At 36.8% G+C, this 16,102-nt stretch overlaps 1 protein-coding gene across 1 annotated transcript in view; it reads right to left on the bottom strand.

Moving 5' to 3' along the window:
• The window catches only part of Akt3 (AKT serine/threonine kinase 3), a 208,823-nt gene that overhangs the window by 65,402 nt on the left and 127,319 nt on the right, over nucleotides 1-16,102 (bottom strand). The window contains exons 6-8 of the mRNA XM_005078162.4: nucleotides 13,619-13,750; nucleotides 1,609-1,674; nucleotides 196-264 (exon numbers count right to left, since the gene is read on the bottom strand). Coding sequence (XP_005078219.1) covers nucleotides 196-264; nucleotides 1,609-1,674; nucleotides 13,619-13,750 — 267 coding nt within the window. The remainder of the gene's footprint in view (nucleotides 1-195; nucleotides 265-1,608; nucleotides 1,675-13,618; nucleotides 13,751-16,102) is intronic.

Here is a 16,102-nt window from a genome sequence, read left to right as displayed (position 1 = left end):
AAAATACAGTAAAATAAAGAATATGATTATGCTTTCCAATGATCAAAACACCCCACTAGAAACAATCTAGCTTTTGTTTACTCAACAGGAAGAACTGTGCAAACCCATCAAGTTGAGGACCACTATAACTCGTACCACTTGTCATGCTTTCAATGAAATATTCCATGCAAATGCTAGATTGACTTCTTGACTCACCTCTCCCCCATTAACATATTCCATCACAAAACACAGGCGGTCTTTTGTCTGGAAGGAATATTTCAAGGACTTGAAATGGAAAAGAATAAATATTAATTATAATCCCGTATACTTAAAGTAATGGTACAAAAATAGAACACTTAAAAACAGTCAGCATAACTGACAGACTGACATTGTTTCTTAAGAGTATATTTACTTTGTAAGGGTACTTTCTAAAAGATGTATAAGTAAAAACAAATGAGTAATGGTAATGAGCACTTTCAGCCTACTGTGCCACCTGAGGCAGAGTAGGAATTCTAGTGAAAAGTCCTGGTGAAAATTCTAGTGAAAGTCCTGGAGGAACACAGTTGCTTTTATTTATTACCTTCAGTGCTACTTTGTATATGCTGAAGATAAAACCCAGCCCAACTCAGTAAGGTCAGCCCTGGAAATTTTGTAAGTCATAAGAAGATACTAAAATGTCATTACTTTGGAAAATAGACAAGAAACACTTTAGCAAAGAGCAGTATCTATCATAACTCTGAAAATGCTTAATTTAGATAGCCTTAAAATGTTAAAAAAAGTTCCAATCTTTTAATGTTAATATGCTTGGTACAGTATGGAACATAGAGAAATTTTATAAATTATCCTCTATTACACAGAATGCCAAACTGGATGTAAAATAGCCTGTCTGAAAACATGAATTAAGTAATGCTTTATACTTCTCTAATGAAAAAACACAGAACTCATCCCATATTTAACACATTCCACATTCTCATATGTCTATCATGAAAGGTATCTTATTCTCTGAAATTTGTTCATTTAAAATTTTGACCTTTGAAAGCTGAAGACCATAGTGTGTGGTCACTTTAATATTTATCTGAAGCCAGCAACAAAAAATAAGAAGTAAAATCTTCATTTAATTTTTTTTCTTTTGAGATAGGTCTGAAACTGTAACCCAGGCATCCCTAGAGTTTACTAGGGAGTGCAGGCTGTCCTCAGACACAGAGAGAGCCTCCTTTACAGACTTCTCAGTATTGGTGTTATAGTTATGAACCCTCTGGGATGCACTACTGTTAAAAAATAAAAATAGGCTTTAAAAAGTCTATTACTTTATTAGAGAACTTAAAATGCCAGAAGGTGATTTACTTGCTATTGTGGATATTTAAAAAAAATCAGGAAGATGCTTGGGAGGAAAAGAAAAACTTTAAAAAGTTGTACATGGACAATGGGAGGAACTAAAAATGCATAATATACAGGCTATACACTTAATTTACATCTTTCAATACTTTCAAAGATATAGAACGTACAGCCTGTCATAAAGAATGTGGTACAAACAAATAAATGTTACTCAAAACACTGTCATATTCTCATTCTTTCGTAGAAATCCCACTGAATTTAAAATGTCCTAACAGCAGTTCTCTCACCACTTACTGTTAAGAATGGATGTCTGGTGTTCTTTAGTACTCTGCTCTCAGTAAGAGTGTGTGCCACTTCATCCTACAAAGAAAACACAAACTATATATAAATACATGACATAAGTACTAAAAATACAATACTTTCACCATTATTCAGAAATCAGAAGACACTGCTTAGACATAAAAAGGGTATTAATATACATTGGTATGCCTCCTTTATTGTTTCACTTCCCCTACACAACTACACCCAAAAATCAAATTAATAGTTTAATTCTGAGGGAGAGAAGATATAAATTCATATGAACTCGCTCACAGTTGACCAAGTTACAAATAAAAAATTGACAAAATTTTTCAAGTTGAAAAAAGAAATTTTGGGTTTTTCCCTTAAGACAAATCATTAGCAGCTAATACTATAGCACAACTTAGTTAACATTCCCACAGTTATAATACATTTTATTCAGGGAGACATTAAAATACAATTTAGTGAGGGTCATAAAATAAACTCTCCTACCAACACTCAGTTATTTAAGAAGGAACCATGGAGTACACACTTTAATTCTAAATTAAACATTTCAAACCAAAAAGAAAAGAGTGCAAAAGCATTATCTTTTTTGCTTGTTACTTTTTAATATGCTTCTCTTTACAGGTCTTAAACCTCCTACTTCAAGTGAGTTTTAAAATGTAAGCATATTTCATAAAAAGAATATGTATCCCTTAGGAGAGATCTCCTGGGTGCACTAGGGACAGGTGGGGATGGGAACTTGAGGGATCAGATTGAGTGTGTGGTAGGGGGAAGAGTACTGAAAAAGATGACTGGAAAGTGCCGACATTCTGAGGTTAAGAAGAAACCAAATGCAAGAGAAATTCTCACATATCTACAAGGATGATACCAGATAAGACTCCTAGCAATAGCGGATGCGTAGCCTGAACTGTCATCAGATTTCTGACTATCCCAGTTGTCATCAGAGAGCCTTCATCCAGTAACTGATGGAAATAAATGCAGAGACCCACATCCAAACATTAGGCAAAGCTCAGGGAATCCTGATGAAGAGAGGAAGGGACTGTAGGAGACAGAAGGGTAAAGGGCATCACCAGAAAACCCACAGAAACAACTAACCTGGCTTCCAGGAACTCACACACTGAACCAATAACCAGGGAGCCTGAATAGGACTGATCTAGGTCCTCTACATACATCTGACAGTTGTGTAGCTTGGTCCTCTGTGGGACTTCTATCAAGGGAAGCAGGGACTATCCCTAATGCTTTGACTGGCTTTTAGGAACCTATTCCTCATACCGGGTTGCCTTGCCCAGCCTTAATACAAAGGGTGCTTATCCTTATGGCAACTTGATATGTCATGCTTTGCAGATACCCAAGGGAGGCCTGTCCCTTTCTGAACAGAAAGAGAGGAGGAGTGGATTTAAGGGGCGAGGAACTGCAGTTGGGATGTAAAATAAATTAAAATTTTAAAACTACACAAAAACAAAGAAACAAAAAGAAAGTATCTCCCCAACTGTGTTTTTGGCTTGTAAAAAGCAAACAAGACGGGCCTTTCTCTTAACACATGGAAAGATGAAGACATGTTTCACATTTCAAAGGCCTATCATATTAAATGAGAAAGGAAGGAAGGTAACTGCCATCTCTACAGTGGGATTCTAGGAAAGTCTTAAACAAATGCCTTGCTGGATCAACAACACTGCTGGCAAAAAAACTAGATCATAAAGAAAGAAATGAAGAGTACAACTTCAGGACACTGAATTACATTTATCTTACAAACTCATTTTACCTTAGTTTATGCCTAGAAGGTAAATGAGAAACAGATTTATGAAAAAAGCTAATAGTCTAAGGTCATCTGGGCAAGGGAATACCAACTATGTATGAACAAAAAGTAAAGTGAATTAACAATGCAGTATTTAAAGCAAGTTAAGCCAAGGATAAATAAACTACTTCAGTCTTGTTTATTTCATAGGAGGCAGGCTTAAGTACTTAAACGATTTCAAAGACACTGCCAATTGATTATTCCTAAATCAATTAAGCAACATTTTAACAGAAAATAAATCAGAAGTAGAATAACACAAGAAGTTGTACCCATTAGTACCTAATATATATGGTTACCATACAACAAGCTGGTAGTGTTTGAACTGAATATCATAAATCCAAAAGCTTGCTCATTCAACCATTACATCAACAACTATGCAGAATTATCTAAGTACAACTTAAACACTGGGGATAGGGCCTTGAACTAAACAGAAGAAATCCATGTTCTCATGAAACTTCATTCTAATTAGTTAAAAAGTGATCAGTATTAACGGTCAAAGCCAAGTAGGTATTGGATAATAAGGATCATATAAAATATGAATTGCATGAAATACATAATTAAACAAGTAATACACAGAAATAAATTAATTTATTTAAAAATTCCTTGTAGTGAACTTACTAAATGTTAACAATACAGGTATAAAGTTGTTTTATAATAAAAAGGTAAGACTACTTTATTCACAGATTTCAAGGCTAGTGAAGGTAATCAATTTAAAAGTTAGAGAGGGAAAAACCAATAGAACATAAGCTCAGTAGTATGATCCAATGGGAACTGAAGGGAATAGTGACTAGCAAATGTGATTCATACTTTTTTAAGTTTACTGATGCTGCCGGGAGGTGGTGGCACACGCCTTTAATCCCAGCACTCAGAAGGCAGAGGCAGATGTATCTCTGTGAGTTCAAGGCCAACGTGGTCTACAAAGTTATACAGAGAATCCGTCTTGAACAGCCCCCCCCCAAAAAAAGTTTACTGATGCTATATTGGTGAGTACAGTAAAACAGAAAGGAGCAATTAGGAGACCATTAAAGTACTCCAAGATAGAAATAAAATAATTTAGGTCAATGAGGCATTTTGAGATATTTTTAGAATTAAACTCAACAGAATATTCTAAAAGTTACATTTCTCTACCAAAAAGGTAAATCAAAAGCAATGAGTCTTTATATGCAGTGAGAAATATATTTACAGAAAAGGTACTGTTATGGAGTAGTACACTAAGTAACCTATCAGTAAAATAGAGAAAGACTGAAAAAATTAATAGCAAACCAATTTACAATCAGAAAAGATAATGTGGTACTTTAGGAAACATTTTTGTGGGGTATTTCATTCTATTTTGGTGAAACATTACATACAATATGTTCCTACATCAGTTAGTAAATTTCATGAGAGAAGACCTTTCCTCCTCTAAAATCTTCAATCTACTTAACCACAAGTGTAGAGCCAAGCAAAGATATACAGAGATAAAAGTTAAGAAAATTCTTTGTTATAAGAAAACAATTGAGAGGTAACTGGATAGACAAAATAATATATTAAAATGTATTTTCTATGACAATTTATATTTAAGGTTAGGAAATTTCCCATTAATGCATTCAATGGTACTGTATTTCACATACTAATTAGTTTTTCTATGAAGATGTGGTATGTACAAGCTAAGAAGTAAACACAGATGCCAATAATTTTAATTACAGTAAAAAGCAACATGTCAAAACAAGGAGTTAAAAATAACAGTGGCAAAACTTAGTGGCTAAAATAATGTGATGCTTATTTAAAAAATCATTTGTTGATAATTTACAAAGAGTTTTTAAAGAACTACAATTTAGAAGAATAATGTTCTCATAAAATGCCTTTGAAGAACAGATTTCCATATACCTAACCATCCTGAAATAGTAAATAATGAGTGTACAAGTCTAATTTCTTTCAGAGAAAGGAGTTTTAGAAGGAAACTGCTTCCAGAGAGCATGAGGTGCAATCATTCTCTTCAGTTTTATTAGTAACCATGTGACTAAAATTCTTCCTTCATTTGCTCATTCCCTGTTTTATGACAGTTGTGTTGCTTGTTTGAATGAGTGAAAAAAGGTAGAAGGAAAGAACATTAATTAAAAATAAAACAGGGTTCAGCCCCTCCAAGACCCCAACCCCAGCGAGTCCAGCTTCAGGTGAGATTGGGTCTCTGGCAGGGACCGCCCGCCCATCCCCCATCCCCCTTGATCTTCTGAGCCTCTCCAGGCATCCAGAAGACCCGCCCACACAGGAAAGACATCAACCCCTCCAAGACCCCAACCCCAGCGAGTCCAGCTTCAGGAAAGACATCAGCCCTTCCAAGACCCCAACCCCAGTGAGTCCAGCTTCAGGAAAGACATCAGCCCTTCCAAGACCCCAACCCCAGCGAGTACAGCTTCAGGAGACCTGCCCACACAGCAAAGAAGTCAACAATTCCAAGACCCCAACCCCAGTGAGACCAGCTTCATGAAAGACATCAGCCCTACCAGGACCCAAACTCCGTGTCAGCATCCCCAGCTTCAGCTGCAAGAAGGAAGGAGACCAGTGGAGACGGAAAGACCCCACCAGTACCCACTGAAAGAAGAGATGGGAAGAAGACAGAATAAGAGATCACTCAGCAGTAGAAACACCAACATGACCCCACCAGAATCCAGGGATCCAACACCAGCAAGACCCGAAAAGCACTACATAGACGAAGAAGAGGAGACAGACCTTAAAAATTATTTCATGAAGATGATGGAGACCCTCAAAGAAGAAACGAGGAAATCCCTTAAAGAAATAGAAGAAAAACAAACAAAAAATCCATGAAATGGGGGAAAAATTCAAGAAATAAACAAATCTCTCAAAGAATCTAAAGAGCACCAAGAAAGAACAACCAAAAAAATGAAGGAAACAACTCAAACAGTTGACGGATTGAAAGCTGAAATAGAAACGATAAAGAAAACACAGAATGAAGGGATGCTGGAAATAGAAAAGCTGGGTAAACGATCAGGAACTACAGATGCAAGTATCACCAATAGAATGCAAGAGATACAAGAGAGAATCTCAGGTGTTGAAGACTCATTAGAGGATATAGAGTCGTCAACCAAAGAAAATCTCAAAACCAACAAATCCTTAACACAAAATATCCAGGAAATATGGGACACCGTGAAGAAGCCAAACCTGAGAATAATAGGTATAGAAGAAGGTGAAGAAATTCAACTTAAAGGTACAGAAAACATATTCAACAAAATCATAGAAGAAAACTTCCCTAACCTAAAGAAAGATATGCCTATGAAAGTACAAGAATCTTACAGAACACCAAATAGGCTCGACCAGAAAAAGAAGTCACCTCGCCATATAATAATGAAAATATCAAACCTACAGAGTAAAGAGAAAATATTAAGAGCAGCTAAAGAAAAAGGCCAAGTAACATGCAAAGGCAGACCTATCCGAATTACACCTGACTTCTCAATGGAAACGATGAAAGCCAGAAGATCCTGGACAGATGTCCTACAAACGCTAAGGGAACAAGGATGCCAGCCTAGACTACTATATCCAGCAAAGCTCTAAATTACCATAGATGGAGAAAACAAAATATTCCATGACAAAGCCAGATTTAAACAATACGTATCCATGAATCCAGCTCTACAGAAAATGCTAGAAGGAAAACCTAGAGCCAAGGAAGATAACTACATTCACAAAGACACAGGCAATATATAATCACACTTTACAAAACACCAAAAGAAAAAGGGAGGAGAAACTACACAAAATAACTTCACTAACAATGAATCAAGCACAAGCAAGGATCACCAATCAATGGTCATTAATATCCCTCAATGTCAACGGCCTCAACTTGCCTATAAAAAGACACAGACTAGCAGAATGGATACGAAGACAGAACCCTTCCTTCTGCTGCATACAAGAAACACATCTCAACATCAAAGACAGACGTTATCTCAGAGTAAAGGGTTGGAAAAAGATCTTCCAATCAAACGGTCCCAAGAAACAAGTGGGTGTAGCAATCCTAATATCTAACAAAGTAGACTTCAAATTAAAATCAATCAAAAGAGATGAAGAAGGACACTTCATATTCATCAAAGGAAAAATACATCAAGACGAAGTCTCAATTTTAAACATCTACGCCCCAAATACAAAGGCACCTACATTCGTGAAAGAAACATTACTAAAGCTCAAAATGCACATAAAATCTCACACACTAATAGTAGGAGACTTCAACACTCCGCTCTCACCACTAGACAGGACCTCCAGACAGAAACTTAACAAAGAAACAAAAGAACTAATAGAAGTTATGACCCAACTGGGTTTAACAGACATCTATAGAACATTCCACCCAAATACAAAGGGATATACCTTCTTCTCGGCACCACATGGAACCTTCTCTAAAATTGACCACATAATAGGAAACATAGCAAATCTCCACAGATACAAAAAAATTGGAATAACCCCTGCATCTTATCAGACCACCATGCATTAACATTAGAATTCAACAATAACACAAATCGCAGAAACCCTACAAACTCATGGAGATTGAACAATGCACAATTGCACCATCCCTGGGTAAAGGAACAAATAAAAAAAGAAATTAAAGACTTCCTCGATTTCAATGAGAATGAAGACACAACATACACAAACTTATGGGACACTTTGAAAGCAGTGCTGAGAGGAAAGTTTATAGCACTAAGTGCCCACATGAAAAAACTGGAGAACAGTCATACTAGAGAATTAATAGCACAGCTGAATGTTCTAGAACAAAAAGAAGCAAACTCCCCGAGGAGGAGCAGACGCCAGGAAATAATCAAATTGAGGGCTGAAATCAATCAAGTAGAAACCAGAAAAACACTGAGAAGAATCAATGAAACAAAGAGTTGGTTCTTTGAGAAAATCAACAAAATAGATAAACCTCTGTCCAAACTAACCAAAAGACAGAGAGAGAGCGTGCTAATTAACAAAATCAGGGATGAAAAAGGGGTCATAACAACAGTCTCTGAGGAAATCCAGAGAATCATCAGGTCATACTTTGAAAATCTGTACTCCACAAAATTTGAAAATTTAAAGGAAATGAACAATTCCCTGGATAGATATCACTTGCCAAAACTAAATCAAGAACAGATAAACAATCTAAACAGACCTATAACCCCTGATGAAATAGAAGCAGTCATCAAAACTCTCCCAAATAAAAAAAGCCCAGGCCCAGATGGCTTCAGTGCAGAATTCTACCAGAAATTCAAAGAAGAGCTAATTCCAATACTCCTCAAAGTATTCCACACAATAGAAGCAGGAGGCTCACTGCCAAACTCTTTCTACGAGGCTACAATTACCTTGATACCCAAGCCACACAAAGACACAACTAAGAAAGAGAACTATAGACCAATTTCCCTCATGAACATTGATGCAAAAATACTCAATAAAATACTCGCAAACCGGATTCAAGAACACATCAGAAAAATCATCCACCATGATCAAGTAGGCTTCATCCCAGGAATGCAGGGATGGTTCAACATTAGAAAATCTATCAATGTAATCCACCATATTAACAATCTGCGAAAGAAAAACCACATGATCATCTCACTAGATGCTGAAAAAGCCTTTGACAAAATCCAGCACCCCTCCATGATAAAGGTCCTAGAGAGATCAGGGATAACAGGAATGTACCTGAATATAATAAAAGCAATATACAGTAAACCAACAGCTAACATCAAACTAAATGGAGAGAAACTCAAAGCAATTCCTCTAAAATCAGGAACAAGACAAGGCTGTCCACTCTCTCCATATCTCTTCAATATTGTACTTGAAGTTCTAGCTACAGCAATAAGACAACAAAAGGAGATAAAGGGGATACAAATAGGAAAAGAAGAAGTCAAGCTTTCACTATTTGCAGATGATATGATAGTTTACATAAGTGACCCAAAAACTCCGCAAGGTTACTCCTAGAGCTGATAAACACCTTCAGCAATGTGGGGTAAACTCAAAAAAATCAGTGGCCCTATTATATACAGATGATGAAGTGACTGAGAAAGAAATCAGAGAAACATCACCCTTTACAATAGCCAAAAACAGCATCAAATATCTGGGGATAATGTTAACCAAGGAAGTGAAAGACCTGTATATCAAGAACTTTGTGTCCTTAAAGAAAGAAATCAAAGAAGATACCAGAAAATGGAAAGATCTCCCATGCTCTTGGGTTGGTAGGATCAACATAATAAAAATGGCAATCTTGCCAAAAGCAGTCTACAGATTCAATGCAATCTCTATCAAAATTCCATCACAATTCTTCAAGGACCTGGAAAGAACATTAATCAACTTTATATGGAAAAACAAAAGGCCCAGGATAGCTAAAACATCCCTATACAATAAAGGAACTTCAGGAGGCATCACCATACCTGACTTCAAGCTCTATTATAGAGCTATAGTCCTGAAAACAGCTTGGTATTGGCACAAAAATAGGCAGGTAGACCAATGGAACCAAATTGAAAGCCCTAATTTTAACCCACACACCTATGAACACTTGATTTTTGACAAAGAAGCTAAAACTGTACAATGGAAAAAAGAAAGCATCTTCAACAAATGGTGCTGGCATAACTGGGTACTGGTATGCAGAAGACTGCAGATAGATCCAGGTTTATCGCCTTGTACAAACTTAAGTCCAAATGGATCAAAGATCTCAACATAAATCCAGCCACACTGAAACTTTTAGAAGAGAAAGTGGGAGATACTCTTCAACGAGTTGGTACAGGAGACCACTTCCTAAACATAACACCAGTGGCACAGGCACTGAGATCGACAACAAATGGGACCTTCTGAAACTAAAGAGCTTCTGTAAGGCAAAGGACACAGTCAAAAAGACAAAAAGTCAGGCCACAGAATGGGAAAAGATATTCACTAACCCTACATCTGACAGAGGGCTAATCTCCAAAATTTACAAAGAACTCAAGAAACAAGTCTCCAAAACACCAAAGGATCCAATTAAAAGTGGGGTACAGAGCTAAATAGAGAATTCTCAGTAGAGGAAGCTAAAATGGCCAAGAGACAGTATGGCGATTCCTCAGGAAAATGGGAATTAATCTACCACTAGACCCAGCAATTCCACTCTTAGGCATATATCCAAATGAGGCAAGTTCATACAACAAGGGCATCTGCTCCACTATGTTCATAGCAGCATTATTTGTAATAGCCAGAACCTGGAAGCAACCTAGATGCCCCTCAACTGAAGAGTGGATAGAGAAAATGTGGTGCATTTGCACAATGGAGTATTACTCAGCAGAAAAAAACAATGGAATCCTGAAATTCGCAGGGAAATGGATAGCACTGGAAGAAACCATCCTGAGTGAGGTAACCCAGTCGCAAAAAGACAAACATGGTATGTACTCACTCATATATGGATTTTAGACATGGATCAGGATAGTGCCAGTTTGCACTTCCACTGATAGAGAGTCTGGGAAACAGGAAAGAACCTAAAAGATATGCATATATGCATAGTACCCAAGAGAAGAGGATGGAGACAAGATCCCCTGAATGGATGGGGAACACGGCGAGGGGCGGGGGGAGTGGGACCTGGGAAGAAGAGAGGGGGTGAAGAGGAAGAGAGTTGGTCATGGGGGAAAAGGAATTTGAGGGGGTGGGGGTAGAATAGGGGGAAGAGGGAATCATAGGATCGAATACAGACCAGGCACCAGAGCGACCTTGAGTGATCTAAAGGGATAACACCAATTGGCAAGCTAAGCAATAGTGGAGAGACCACCTCGAATGCCCATTCCTGATAATGAACTTGATGTCTATAACCATCCGGGAGCCTTCATCCTGTGACTGATGGAAGCAGAGGCAAACACACAATTAATCACTGAACTGAACCCAAGAAACCCAGTGACAGAGAGAGAGGAGTGATGAGCAAATTGGCAAAGAATGGGCTGGCAAAACCAGCAGAGACAGCTGATCTGAAGAGGGGAGAGCTCTTGGACCCCAGACAGACAGTGGGGAGGCCAGCATGGGACTGATCTGGACCCCCCAAATGTGAGTGTCAGCAAGAAGGCCTGGGCAACCTATGGGGCCCTGAGCTGTGGATCAGTGTCTATCCCTGATATACAAACAATCTTCGTGTGCCTATAGCACAAAGAGGGATGCCTGGACTCTTAGGGGAGTGCCTGGACCCTACCCAGAGTAAAATGACAGACTCTGATATCCCCTATGTGGAAGGATTTGGCAATAGGGTGGGAGGGTGGGGGGGGAGGGGAATGTGGGAGGAGGGGAGGGAGAGGGAACTGGGATTGACATGTAAAACAAGCTATTTAAAATAAAAAAAAAAAAACAGGAAAACATGTTAATACCATTAACAAAGATCCAAAGGCAAAACCTGGGTTTATGATTTACCTGGGTTTATGGTTATGACTATATTAGTAAATTGAAGTTCAGGGAACATAATTTCTCAAGAACAGATGAAACAGTATTATTCCATCTCTACCTCCAATCACAATGCTCATTTCTACTTACTACCTTCAAACAGCTCAATGCCTACTTAACCAGATCCTTGTTCTACTCCCACTATTTCTGTATGCTGTAGGTCTCCTGTGATTGACTGTCACAAGTGAGCTGACACCAGGATATATTGTGTCTGAAAGCATTTACATCCTCCCTCCCTCCCTCCACAGCAATAAATGCAATGAAAGAAGAACATGAAGTGAGTATTAGGCACGAGCAGAAGGGTAGAAGGCACACTGTTTAATTTAATGCAAAGTAACTTCCAAGGATCTCCGCTTATTTGCTCTCTCCACAAGCTATGTATTAGCAAACTTGTCCTACTTGCCCGTTTGCTTTTTATGAGACATGTCATACTTACCAGCTTTAACTCATGGCTCTATCCTCCCCATCCTAAAGTTTGAGCACTGGACTAGCTAAGAACTTACATTTCTTCTCTCTCTATTTGCTTTCTCATTATTCCTTAACTTGTCTTCTCAGGATGCTTTGTGCCTACTTGCATCACACTCTCAAGTACTGGTTGGGGTTTATTACTGATTCTTGGATAGAGTGGCATACCCTCTTTGTCTCCCATCAAGGTCCTATCACTACAGCCCTCAGCACTTCTTAAGCTGGAACACATATTGCCTTCACATTCAGAATACCCTGAACATGTAGACATAATTCCTATACTTAGCAGCACGCAGCAGACCCTTTCAGTCTAAAATCATATGCAGTTCTAGCAAATTGTATACCTTGTACTTTACTGCTTTTTCTTTAAAATTTCTTAGATATTGTATTTCCTTTGAATGATACATCATGTTAAAATTAGTCTCTCAATATTCTCCATTTCTCTATTTTTGGTTTTTGATTCCCAGATATACTCCAAAATTGGTTCCTGACTCTTTCCTTATTTTATTTTCATTATAGTGATCAAAAACAAGAAGTATAAAAACAAATGACTTTTTCAAAAAAAAAAATGGGCCTGAGTCCTAAACAAAGAGGTCTCAAAATAAAGGAGGATGGTGGTTAAAAAAAATAGCTCAAAAAATGTTCTTAGTCCCTAGCAATTAGAGAAATGCAAATCAAAACAATTTTGAAATTTTTGTCTTACCAATCAGTTGGAAAAAAATCAACAATACAACAAATGCTGGAGGAAATGTGAGGAAAGGGAAACCCACCTTCACCATTGGGATTTAAAGCTGATCTAGGCACTCTAGATATCAGTGTGGTAGAGTCCTCAAAAAGCTAAAATAAAACCTACCATATGACCCACATATATATATATCTCACTTCTTAGCATATGTCCAAAGGACTCAAAAGCCCACTTAATAGACACTGCTCAGCCATGTTCATTGCTCTCTATGCATACTAGCTAGGAAATAAAAACCACGTACATGTTCTTCAACTAATGAATGGGTAATGAAATGGATATGGCACATATATGGAATGGAAAAATAGTGAAAGCAACACTAATGTAATTAGTGATGTTTATCACAAATATAGTTAAAACAGTCCTACAAATTAACAAATGAAAACATATCCTCCACAAAATAAAACAGCTTCACTAATTTACATATTACTATATACTGCTGAAAACCATAAAATTAACAGTTATTTACTAATAGGTACTATTGCAAGTAATAGGTTATACTCAATACTTTGATTGTTTCATAAAGTCTCTATACTATTTACAAGAAGGTACATGCATACATGTTCATACAACAGAAAAACGAGTCACTGGCTTTTAGACTCAATTACCTTTGCAATAATGACTTCTTTCTTCAGAATCTTCATAGCATAATATTTTCCACTTGCCTTTTCTCGAACTAAAATAACCTTCCCAAAAGTGCCTTTACCTAGTAGTTTCAAATAATCAAAGTCATTCATTGTCTGAAAAATATAAATTAGAAAATCATAATAAAATTGTTAGCATAATTTACTGTTAATCTGCTTCCAATACTAGCACTGTAAACTCAATATTGATCCTACTACTTTCTAGACTAATTTGAATGAAAAAAGCAACCTTTGATACCGAACATACTTAATGCAGTTTTCAGAGTTTGCAGAAATTATTTTGAACTTAGAATTTCTCCAAGGGTCAAATTAATAGTTATCTGACAGAGGACTTTTAAAAAATAAAGCAAGGTTTGTAAAAAGTATTTTCATGTTCTCGGATTTTGCTAAATTAAGTACTACCTCAGAAAAGGTGGTATCCAGTAACAAACACATAAAAGTTTTAAATTATAAGCAAAGAAACATTTTTTTGAAGAAACAGGAGAAAAGAGTAATTAAAACTGTAAACCTCCAACCAGATTGATCAGGAATATAGACACAAAGATAAAATTATCAACATGAGACGATAAAGGTGACATCACTACAAAACCTACAGATATTAAAGGGACCAAAAGAGAATAAACAGCTTTATGCCAATAAAATTGACACTGAAATGAAATGAGAAAATTATCTACATTGCAAACTACAAAAGCTCACTGACAAAGTAACAGAGAAACTGAACAGTCCTATATAAGAACTGAATCTGTACTAAAATTTTTACAATAAGGGAAAGTCCATTAACATTTAAAGAAAAAAATGGTATCAGTTCTATACAAACTCTTCTTGAAAACTGAAATGGATAAATATTTTTTCAATTCACTGTTTGAGGCCAGAATCACTCTGACATTAAAACCACTTTAAATATTTCATAAATGAATGGCTACATTCAATTTTAACATCCCTTGCCTATAATTCTGATAATTTTATTCAAATGTCAAATTATAATGTCTTAAAATATCTAGTTCAAAGAAAAAAAGTAAATGTCAAAAAGAGCAGGAGAAATAACATATTCTTATTGATTCAATTATAAATCAAATGTAGTTGTACATATGTGGGAATAGTCAATTAGAAAGATAATAGATAACTAGACATAGGATAGGGGACCAAACTGTGAGACCCCAAACATGACTGTCTTGTTTCCACCAAGCAGCAGTCTGTCTCTTTCCCACTTCTAACCCCTTCCTCTCCCTTCCTCCTTCCCTGACTCTCAGTATCTGACTGACATTTTAAATAGTATTGCTTCTGAGCTTATAAGTACACGATTTCCCCATTCCCTTTCCTCTTTCCAGTCACTCCTTGCATGCTCCTGTTCTTCCCAAAGCATGGCTTCTTTAAATTGTCTTTGATCAAATAGTCTATGCCCACTCCAGAGTCAGCCTTTAGACAGAAATGGCATCTGATGTTTTTTTCTGTCTTACAAAGTCTCAAGAGATGGCTTTCCTTCTGTGTGAAGGCTGAGGTTGTCTTGTTGGAGGAAAGACTATGTACTAAGACCCTGCAAGATAAGATGCCACATGTACAGAGCAACTGCAGAAGCCATGAGGGTAACAAAGGCAAAAGTCAACACCAAACCCTGGGCCCTAACAGAAAGTTTTCTTTGACTTTTCAAGGTCAGAACATGGACAGCCAAAAATAACTTACTTAAAGATCTATGCAAGAAGAGTAGAACAACCTATCCAGCAACAAAACCATAAGAAATAGCACAGCTATTGTTTCCGGAAATTCCATGGCAATAAACAGGCCGGAAAAAAAAAAAAAAAGGTCTCGTAACCAGGCCAAAAATTCATTTCATTGTTCAACATGGTATTTATTTTTTATCTAAAAACACCAAAAAAAGATACCTAATACACACAATGACTAAACGCTATTGTTATCCCCAAGTTTCGAAGACAAAAACAGAATAATAATTTGTAAATTGCTTTATGACATTTTCAGATAAAAATCAACATATATAAAACATTATTACATTCCTCAAAGGTTGCAATTTTTAGGGCTGAGGCCAAAACAGCAGAATAATATAACAGTCTTTAACTGAATTTTTTTGTGTCACTTTGTCCACTTTTTGAAAAAGGAATTTACATATACACTAATATTCGTTAAGTAGTATTCTTTATGTTATCATTAGAAAGAGGTTGTGTATCTATTTAGACAGAACTTCAGCAAATTAAAAGGGTCTTTATAGCAAATGCACATGCTCAGACTGGCACACACAGAAACTACCTAATATTTGCAAAATGTTTTCTTTTGGGGCTACAAGAAAACATATGATAAAAATGTTAGTGATAAACAGCAAAGGAAGCAATTCCAAGGCTAGGCACGACAGAACAAACCTATAATCCTAAAGACCACAGTACTGTAATAGATGCAAAGCTAACCTGGGCTACATAGCGTGTGTGTGCGCGTGCGTGC

Source organism: Mesocricetus auratus, unplaced genomic scaffold (assembly GCF_017639785.1).
Source record: "Mesocricetus auratus isolate SY011 unplaced genomic scaffold, BCM_Maur_2.0 Super-Scaffold_100676, whole genome shotgun sequence".
NCBI classification, from domain to species: Eukaryota; Metazoa; Chordata; class Mammalia; order Rodentia; family Cricetidae; genus Mesocricetus; species Mesocricetus auratus.
This window is presented reverse-complemented; position numbering and strand designations above follow the sequence as displayed.